This window comes from Hemiscyllium ocellatum, chromosome 7, assembly GCF_020745735.1.
Source record: "Hemiscyllium ocellatum isolate sHemOce1 chromosome 7, sHemOce1.pat.X.cur, whole genome shotgun sequence".
Taxonomy (NCBI): Eukaryota; Metazoa; Chordata; class Chondrichthyes; order Orectolobiformes; family Hemiscylliidae; genus Hemiscyllium; species Hemiscyllium ocellatum.
In genome coordinates, this window is record NC_083407.1 from 58,707,404 (window position 1) to 58,718,443 (window position 11,040).

General features: G+C 39.7%; 1 protein-coding gene across 1 annotated transcript in view; it reads right to left on the bottom strand.

Moving 5' to 3' along the window:
- kcnj3a (potassium inwardly rectifying channel subfamily J member 3a) overlaps positions 1 to 10,516 on the bottom strand; it is a 332,318-nt gene extending 321,802 nt beyond the window's left edge. The window contains exons 1-2 of the mRNA XM_060827899.1: positions 9,848 to 10,516; positions 7,551 to 7,767 (exon numbers count right to left, since the gene is read on the bottom strand). Coding sequence (XP_060683882.1) covers positions 7,551 to 7,767; positions 9,848 to 10,516 — 886 coding nt within the window. The remainder of the gene's footprint in view (positions 1 to 7,550; positions 7,768 to 9,847) is intronic.
- Between the last annotated feature and the right edge of the window lie 524 nt (positions 10,517 to 11,040).

An 11,040-nucleotide genomic window follows, 5' to 3' on the forward strand; every position in this document is an offset into this window, starting at 1 on the left:
GAGGGTAGGTGGGGCTTGGGAGAAGGCAGCTGAAAATGCAATAGGTAGATGAAGATGGGGGAGAAGGTGATGTGTCAGAGAGGAAGGTGGAGCAGATAGATGGGAAAGACGATGCACAGGTCAAGAGGAAGGTGCCGAGATGGAGGTTTGGGACTGGGATAAGTTGGGGGGAGGAAAAATGAGGAAACTGGTGAAATTCACATTAATCCCATGTGGTTGCAGGGTCCCAAGGCGGAAGATGAGGTGGTTTTCCTTCAGGCGTTGGGTGGTTAGGGTTTAGTGATGGAGGAGGCCCAGGACTTGCATGTTCTTGGTGGAGTGGGAGGGGGAGTTGAAGTGTTCAGCCACTGGATGGTGGGATTGGTTGATGCAGATGTTGTGGCGGTAATGGTCTCTCCAGAACGTTGATAGGGATGTGGAGGGAAATATATCCCTCGTGGTGGAGTCTGTTTGAAGGTGGCAGAAGTAGCGGACGATGATGCGGAGGATGACATAAGCCCAGTGTCAGAACCAGGGAGCTGTTGTTTATTGTTTATTGTTTATATTGTTTATCTATTCTGTACAATATGCCTACTTTTATCCAAACAAAATCAATCTTTGCAAATACGTAATCACATATTTTTTGCTCATTGGTAATATTAACCTTAATAGTGGACATTCATTGCTACTAGGATTCACAGTCAGTTTCTGCATTTGACTTTAATCTGGAACCAAATGTACATAAGAGGGGTAGATAATTCTTTAATGTCAGTACTGATTATAATGATTTAACATATTAAATACAATGTAATGTTTAAAAAATCACTGAACTGTTTGAATGACTTCAATATTATTTCCAGTAAGAAATTCAAATAGTGCTGTGCTTCTCAGAAATCTTTAAATATTTACACAAGAACACAATATTGTTTTATTTCAGGAAGTCTGCATTTTAATTTCCATCCCTGTGGTATATTGAGAAATTTGAAACAGTCCAGTAAAATTGACAAAAACATTCTCGATAATAAGAAAAAAATTTAAATTTTCAGCGATTCCAGACTGTGCTAATGAGCAATAACTACTTTATTTCCATGCATTTGCAGCTCACTATTAGCTAAAATTATGCCATTTCTATGCAGTTCCCAATTCTCCTCTCCTTTCTAAGAAACTGAACAATGCCAATTCCCAACAGGAATGTCAGAGTCTACCGTGGGGCAGCAGTTCACCATTTTTCCTCTAGGCCTTTATCCAACTCTGTTCTTCACCACAACATCCTTCCATGCTCCATTAATACCATCCTCTCCAACATTTGTTCAAGCAAGTCAACATTAGTCAACTACCAGCTTTGCTACAACACCATGGCTGCTTTCAGACTCACTCACCACTTTGAGTCTTCAGGATGTCATGTTGGGGCTGAGGGACAATTATGCCTTGTCTGTTTCTGTTAGGTTGCTTTGTATGCAGATACAGTATGCATTTCATATACTTATACATGATGCATCTTTTGGCTCTTATCTTTAACTGTTAGTGCTCACTCATTTTGCACTTACTTGGAAGCTGCCAGCCTCTATGGCTTGTATTTCTTTCTGGAGTATGAGCTGAAGTGGCAGCTTGCCATGATTTGGAGCACTAAACAGTCATAAGGGTGGACATGTTGCTGTACAGCACTGTGTTACATCAATGTCACACTTACAGCATGTACCAGCAGCTTACACAGAAAACACAGGGCATGTGGTTCAACCAAGGAGCTACATGGAAGTCAAGCTACATGGAAGCTAATGACTAGTTAAAGAGTACCACAATGGGCAATCAAGCAGCTTATCAAATTACAGTTCGGGGATAGCAATGTCAATCCTGCACTTAAAGTGTAAAAATTACAGAAATTACAGGTACGTCAGTTGGTGTGCTGTCATGACTTCTGTATGGACAATGGACAAGATTTTCCTGCAATGGGACAGTGTGAGAGACTTAAGAAAGTTTGCAAGGACAGGCCGGGAAACCACAGATTAGCAGGTTTGACATCAGTGATGGCTAAGTTGTTGGAGGGGATTCAGAGAACAGGATTTATATGCATTTGGAAAGGCAAGGACTGGCTAGGGATAACCAGCATGGCTTTGTGCTTGGGAAATTGTGTCTCACAAACTTGATTGAGTTTTTGAGGACATGACCAAAAGATAGATGAGGGCAGAGTGATAGATATTGTCCACATGGACTTCAGTAAAACCTTTGACAAGGTTCCATATCGTAGACTGGTTAATAAAGTGAGATCACATGGGATTCAGAGAGAGCTTGCCAATTGGACACAATTGGCTTGATGGTAGGAGATAGAGGGTGGTGTTAGAGTTTTGTTTTTCAGTCTGGAAGCCTGTGAGAAGCGATGTTCCTCAGGGATCGTTGCTGGGTCCACTGTTGTTTGCCATTCTTATAAATGATTTGGATGAGAATTTAGGAAGCATAGTTAGTATGTTTGTGGATGACAGAAAAATTAATGGCAAAGCGAACAGTAAAGAAGGTTATCTGAGATTACAAAGGGATCTTGATCAATTAGCCATTGACCAGAGGAGTGGCAGATAGAGTAATATTTGGATAAATGTGTGGTGTTACATTTTGGTAAGGGCGGAACCTATACAGTTAATGGTAGGGACCTGGGTAGTGTTGTCAAACAGCATGACCGAGGGGTTCAGGTACACCATGGTGGTAAAGGCAGCATTTGGTACTCTTGCTTTCCTTGCTCAGACCATTCAGTTTAGGAGTTGGGACATCATGTTGGGGTTGTTCAGGAAGTTGGTGAGGCCACATTTGGAAAATGTGTACTGTTGTGGTCACCCTGCTTTAGGAGAAATATTATTAAATTGGAGAGGAGTCAGAAAAGATTTACAAGGACTTTGCTGCGACTGGAGGGTTTGAGTTATAAGGAAAAACTGGACAGGAGTTCTTTTCCCTGCAGCGTAGGAGGTTCAATGTTGACTATATAGAGATTTATAAAATCATGAGGTGCATGGATCAGTTGAATAGCAAAAGACTTTTCCCTAGGGTAGGGGAGTTCAAAACTGGAGGAGAAAGACTTAAAAGGGACCTGAAGGGCACCTTTTTCACACACAGGTTAGTTCAAATGTAGAATGAACTACCACAGGAAATGGTAGATACGGGTAGTTACAACATATAAAAGACATTTGGACAGGTTCGTGAATAGGAAATATTTAGAGGGATATGGACAAAATGCAGACAGATTGCACCACTTTTGTTTTTGAAACTTAATGTTTGTTTCCATGCTGTTTGACTGTAGGACTTTAGTGGTGATGCAGAGGCAGGTAAGGTGATGAGGTGGCCTCAGTGAGTGAGTAGGAAGCATAGAGGGTTAGTAGTTAATGAAAATAAACTAGGTGACACCCACTGAGCAGACATCATGCATGTAATAAAGAGAACGGTCATCATGAACTTTGGTGATAGGCATGTGCAATGGCAGAGTTGGAGAGAATGATGGCTCAATGAATATGAGGTAGCAGAGTGAAGGTGGCAGCACTTACTGAACATGTGACAGTACTATGCCTTTAAGACATCTGTTGTGTCCTGTTTCTGTTGTAGAACGGTATTGTCACAGTGGTGCCAAAATATCTCCTTCAAACAGGCATTTGGTAAACATCTTTGTGTTCTCCCTGGATGTTTTTGTTTTAAGTAGAGCAAAAGAGTCATGAGTGAGTGGGATCAGGGCTCACACAGACCCAGTATGGTTTTTAGTTTTGTTTTTAGTCAGTGAGAAGGTTTCTGCTGGCTGCTGGAACTAAAAGCTTGAATTCTCTGTTGCAAACGTGAAGTCTCAGACAACGAGACTTCCTCATAAAAATCAAAAAGGGGAAGATTATTTCTTTCAGTGTTTCTTTCTTCTGAACTGAAGAGACAGAATTTGAGAATAACAAATGTTTTGCTAAATTATATTTTTTGCCAGAGGGCTGGTTTTGGGATGCTGCCTATATTGGAACAGTTGATGATTATTTAAATAATATATTATTCTCAGTATTTCCATTGAGTAAAATTATGCCAATTCTTCACTTTACTATATGTTAACTATGTCGTAAGAATAAAGTTTGTTTTGAGTTAAGTTTAAGATCAATTGAAGAATTATATCTGGAACACAGCGCCTTAAACTTGCCTTTAAAAAATATAAGAGTTAGGATCTTGGCTATCTTCACTGCAGATGCTGGAGATCAGAGTCAAGATTAGTGTGGTGCTGGAATAGCACAGCAGGTCAGGCAGCATCCAAGGAGCAGGACAATCGATGTTTCGGGCAAAAGCCCTTCATCAGGATTCCTTCCTAATATACTTTGGGGGGGGGTCTGGTCCATAACATACAGTTGAAGATCATTAACCTCCTTTCTTGAATTTCTGTGCCTTGAATTTCACTTGGCACACAACGCTGACCCAGCTGATATCTTGGTTCAGGCTGGCTGTTTGGAGTCATTGCTTCTTTTGCTGGTTAACAGGATACAACACTGTTCTCCTCTCTTTCACCCTGGCCACTAGCATTTCCAGGTCTCTAACAGCAAACTGAAGAACCAAATAATGCCCATCGGAACATTCCCTCAGAGACAACTCTGAAAGGCCACCATAGGAAGGGCACTGCTGGACTGTTATGGTGCTGGGGCTTAAATATGGCTCCTATGGGGTGAACATTGCTAAGTCAAGAGCGTCGTGCTAGAAAAGCACAGCATATCATGTAGCATCCAGGAGCAGAAGAACTGACATTTCAAGCACAAGCCCTTCATCAGGAATGAGTCTCATTCCTGATGAAGGGCTTGTGCCCAAAATGTCGATTCTCCTGCTCCTTGGACACTGCCTGACCTGCTGTGCTTTTTCAGCACCACACTCTCAACTCTGATCTCCAACATCTTTCTCTGAGCTGAACATTGCTAAGTCCAGGCATTAGCAAGCAGCTGTCTCTCATACCCTCAATTCTATGAGACTGGGAACAAAGAGATGGGTTGTATAATTCAGATGAAAAATGGAAGATTGCATTGGGGAAGTCAACATGAGCTATGGTGGACTGGCTGTCATGAATCTGACCTGAAACAGCTTTGCCAAAAATTGAGAGACTTCAGCCTAATATTGACACATTGTTGACTAATCAAATGACTAATTATCATATCAACCCAAAGTAACTAAGCTTTTATTCAATGTGAATGAACCAATGTTATCATTATTTGAAATACAGTACTTTGAAATATGATATGCATCAAATCAATATGAAATATTCAATATCAAAGTGTGGGTTTCCATCAGTTTAGAATTGGCAAGTATAATGTTGCCATTTATTTGACAAGTCAACCGTTATAATTTTCTATTGTCCTGGTACTTAGGTGAATAGCAGCACCACACATGCTATGTAAACTTAAAATCTGAATATGGACTGATAATGCAGTGATATCATGCACTTGATCAACAATATGCAGTGCTACAGCAGTAGAATATCTATGTTTACTATCAATAATTTCTACCATAAATTCTTAATCTGAATTATACTGCAGCAGGAAAGGTGTTGGACTAAAAGTAGGCTTCACGATAAAATGCATAAGCACTTACAAAACATACCAAAGATTACAGGAGCAAATAAAAAATGAAAGTAATGCTCATCCTCTTAGATGCCTCTTTCTGTACCATTCTAGTTCCTAGTGAACCATCAATGCAGAAAAAGACATCAGTGGCATACAAAGACATCTAGATTTAAAAAAAACAGTCCTGTGATTTGAGAAGAATGAAGTATATTTGATTTGTAGTGAAGAATAATGTGTCTTAACATGTTTTTACAATTCAAGCCAGATCACAGGATGTGGGTTCATAGAACTAAATGTCTTCTTTGATAGTTGTATATGAAGCTACCAGTTAGGCCTGTCAATGTCTGCTTCATTTCCCTCTTTTGTGCCTGATCTGTTGCACTAAGCAGTCCTTATGAAATTGCCACGTAATCATATTTAAGCATAGCATAAAAGGAAACACTGCTACTGTACAACCTGCTGGTCCCTGCACAGTGCATTCAGATTGTAGCATAGCCATGTACCCATGCGCCTGGGCAACTTAAGGGGAACGTTGGTGTCCATGTGTAAATTTTGCCAAGTTAATTAAAGCAATGATAAACATTGCATGTTTAATCAGGTCCTGGAGATTCTGTTCAAAAGTCTGATGGTGCATCTTCTAAGACACTTTTAAAGACAACTGCTGCTATAAAGATGGTATGCCTTTATCATACATTATAACTTAGGCAAATTTGCCTTTTCAGTGAACATTACAATGCTAACACTAAATGTTATAACATGATTCCATCACATGTATGCAACATCATTACAACACATTGGTTTAAATTCATACAATAAATACAATTTTCTTGAAATTTCCATTAATGGTATACTAGGATTCAAATAGTTAATACAATGTATTAAAAAATCCCACTTCCACTATTCTAAAGGACGTGCCATCCCATTGAAAAATAAATGGTCACATATTTGAATACAATAACTAAAGAACTTTTTTTTCAGAAAACGAGAGACGAAGCAGTCATACTTTAAAATCTACTGCAAAACATGACAATAATGCTCCATTACAGTATTGTAAAAGATCTGTCAAATAATTCAACTACATTGTTGTGTATCAATCCTTCATTCATGTGTACTACTCGACCTTTTGCAAAATTCCCTTCACTCACAGTCTGCACTTTATATATGATTATTCCTACTAATATCATTCTACATTTGAAAAATTCCAATTAAGGTTCCATAATATGAATCTTCTACCTGCTGAATAAGAAATAAAACATTCTTCCCTGCAAGCTGATGTTTATTTTAAAGTAATATTTAAGAACTTTTTAAATGTATGTAACCAATTTGATTCCCAACTACACTTGTTCTCTCTTCTCAAGGCAAACAAATCCCACAAAGTATCTGATTTAACTGTATTCTGAAAGCTACTCAGAAACATGATAAAATTTACTTATGAACACTGTGGATATTTCAAAACTAAACAAGATTATCTAATGGCATTATTCAAGCAAATTATTAAAGGGCTTAAAGTAACACCAACATCACCTGCGGTCTCTTTAATTTTTTCATGAATAAAACTTTAAGAACCATGCTGATTTTCTGATAAAGTAACTAATTGAAACTTGAACTAATGAGGTGGAACTTGGTTTATAGCCTTTAGCAATATTTTGACATTAAAAAGTATTAATTTGTGGAGATAGGAAGGGATATGCCCATTGGCATTGTACAGTTAAATTGAAATCCATTACTCCTTTTTTAATATCCTGAGTATGATAACATGTTGCAATTATTTTTGATTATTCACAATGATAAATGGTTGGTTGACTGATTTATACTAATGAGCAGAAATTTTAAATTTGTTGACTTCATTTTTGAATCGCATATCTGCAGCAGTCATGTTCCAACTCAGGTATTGCCCTGCGCTTCCACGCTGATTTTTTTTTCACAAAACGTTAGCTCCTTCTACAGTTACTTGATCACAGTGCGATTCCCAAAGGGATTCGCAGGCACTTAAGCTTTGTTGAAAGTGCAGGTCGTTTCACTCACCAGTCGTTTCGACGATTCCCTCAAGGATAACGACTATCTCGAATTGCTCCGTTTGCATTGATCGCTGGGAGAGGTCGTAGAAAGGGCTCTTGCTATCAATCACATGGCAGATAGTGAGTGGGGAGACGAGGAAAAGCTGATCTGCCCCTGTGCTAAATCCCACGTCCAGTTCTAGTTGATCGAGGGGCAAGAATTCACCCTCGGGCGTCTGCCGAGACTAGACAAGCGTGGAGAGAAGACATCAACATTGGACCAGCTACTCGTCAAGACATTCTGAAAGCGCTTTACATCACCGCCAACCCGCTGCCCAATCAATAATTTGAGTGAAAACGTTTTCTATTTATGTTCAGTGATCCAGATTAAAGAATGGGTTTGTGTATAACAAGAAAAATTACATTTTTTAAAGTGAGAATCATAACATTTCCTGCCAGAATCACGTAATAGATCGCGCCTGAATACGTTACAGTCTGTATACCGTCCTGGAAGTCATCGATTATTTTTCGCCATCCTTAAACTATTATTTCGAAAAGTATTAACTCGCAAATGCGCTTCGCTCAACCATTACTCAGTCCTGTGTAAAGAGGGTTAAGCTTACATTCTAGTTTCTAATCTTCACTCAATCGAAGATTCATTTTTGGACGTTTTCAATTCCTTAGTGAATAAAACCGCTAACCGAAGGTCCTTAGTTTCTGCATTTATCATTACCTTACTGGATTTGTAGTTAGCTATTTAGAATAAAAACTCGCCTTTGGGGAAACTTTCTCAGTTATATCAGTGGTCCACTTATGCGAGCAATTTAAGCAACCGTGAATGTTCTACACACACACACTCCTGATTTCTGCCATCTGCGGAGAAAGTTGCCGGCCACACCACAAACAATTAACTACTTCAAAGTTTAAAGTGCAATGATTGTCGACAACAGCGGCAGTTAGATCCCAAAGAGTGAGACCAACGGTGGTTGATCTTTTAAAGTACCTACGCATTCTTAAATCGATTCCTCTGCACACCCTTTATCTTTCACGTATCTGAACGTTTGCTTGTGTGTGTGTTTTTTTTCGGGGGGCGGGGGGTAGAAATGGTCAATGATCATACAGGCCACAAGTCTCTTTATTGATTTTTAAACCCATCTTAAACTATAGTTCATTTTATATCGTTTTATAGTATAGTATTTTACAAATCGATTCGACAACTCAACGTGTGGAAATGTAATCATATATGCTAAAACTTGATATTAAAATAACTAGAACTAAATTTGTGCTAGAAATTAAATACTGTAAAGATTTTCAATTTAATGTGTTTAGAATCTTATTATTTCTTCTTTAAGGACAAAATATTTCACGCAATCACCGATGCGTTCGCACCATAACTTGATCTAAATGCAAAGTGGCCTCCAATTCAATTGTTAGTCCATCATTTTTACTAGTGGTTGCAATACTTACAAGCAGAATGGTATTCATTCAACTGCTGTGTTTATTTGTAACTCTAAATTGGAATACTGTTTTTTATTAAGCAGCTCTCCTGAAAACCAGTGGATAGAAAGGCAAAATCTTTCAGTTTGGCTAATCATGATTTTAGTATCTGGATCCACTTGTATCCATAGGGACAAAATAGTTAGTGCGCCAATGGGTTTTGAGCTCCGTGTGCAAAACACTTGAAAACATGTGTGTATTTTTAACACGAATTAAGCCAACGGGGGTTCAGGATGAATCTCAGGGTTGGATAGATTCTGATTTGCCAGTGTCTTTTGCTTCGAGCATCCTGTGGTCCCAGTGAATTCCCAATGTACCCTCAGTGGGAGGATTTTTAATTCAATCTCTAATGTTAAGGCTTTTTTTTAGGGGGAGTGGGGGCGAGACTCCGATTTCTTTATCGCAACCAGGAGGAATGAATTGCCAGTTCAGTAATTCATGGTTTGGAGAGAAAATAATTAGATCCGTAGTGAAGTAGCATGAATGTGAAGCGGAAACATGGCAAATAATGAGCCAAATGAACTACCCCGTAATGTCGATATGAAAATATTTGGCTGGAGCATGGTTATTCCACCCCCTCCACCCGCTCCGCCCGCATGTTACAGAAAATATGAACTGGGGTCTCACCCACATTAAGACAGCCTCTGACAAGATTCTGCAATGTTGATTTGAAAATAATCTTTTAGAAGCCCACGCAATCCAATAAATCTATATAAAATCCCTATGATAAACGTGTACAAAACGCAAAAGCACTTTAAGATACCTGGATATCTGGAACATACGCATAGATTATTGAAACACACGTTGTCTTGTATGAGTATCACTTACTTTGAGCAATTTACAGCGTATCTGTGCCGACACCATATGGCTGTTGCGGAGGTTTCCCACTCTGAACATCAGAGTCAGTTTACCATCTCTCATGGAAATCACCGCATGTTCACTAAACATCAACGTCTCTGCTCGCTTCTTGGGTTGAGACATTTTTATAAACATGCAACCGATCAAGAATGCATCCACAATGGAGCCCAGAATGGACTGAAGGAGGAAAAGAATGATCCCCTCTGGACATTTGTCAGTGATGTACCTGTATCCGTAACCGATGGTGGCCTCCGTCTCAATAAAGAACAAGAAGGCAGAAGGAAAGTTGTAGACGTTGGCAACACAAGGGGTGTACTTCTCATCGTGAGCTTTGTTGAGATCGCCGCGGATATAAGCGATTAGCCACCACATCGACGCCATAAAGAGCCAAGCCACCGTGTATGTGAGAATAAAAATGAACAAATTCCAGCGCCATTTCAAATCAACTAATGTGGTAAATAAATCCGAAAGATAACGGCTAGTTTCGCCGCTCAGGTTCCCGTGCTGCACATTACAACGCCCGTTCTTATCTACAAACCTCTGCCTCTTTTTCTTGGGTGGCTGATTAAATCCGGAGCCACTGGACAAGGTGGTCACTACTTGGTAATCGTCACCAAATTTTCTTCGAAGTGCGGACATAATATGGGTAACTGGCCAGATTAATACTCTGACAACCTTAACTTGGTTCTCTCGCCGTGCGTGCTTTAGCTCCCTGTCACTACCTGCCCAATAGACGGAAGGAGAGGGGAACTAGCTTTGAGTGCCAGACAAAGAAATCCCAATTCGTTGCCCCTCTGGAAATGCGCACAAGAGCATTGTTACTAGTTCTCGATCTGCAGCAACCCGCTTCGCAGGCGATCGTCCTCCTTTTGCCTCCTCTGCAGGGTGGTTTGTACAAATTTATACAGCCTTGCGGGGTTTTAAGAGGTCTTTATTTCAAAAGAGATCCTCCGATCCCCCCCCAACGAAAAAGTTTACCCAGATTCTAACATTTCTACTGCCGTGCCATCTTACTTTATTTTTGTTTTAGCCCCAAATTCCGAGTGCCCGTTGTTGAACCAAGTTAAATCAAGCATTCGCAGCCTCTGAGGGTATTGCAGGCTCCACTTCTCTCTCTCTCTCTGTGTCTTTCTTTTACACTCCACGGCTAGATCTTGTTCTTC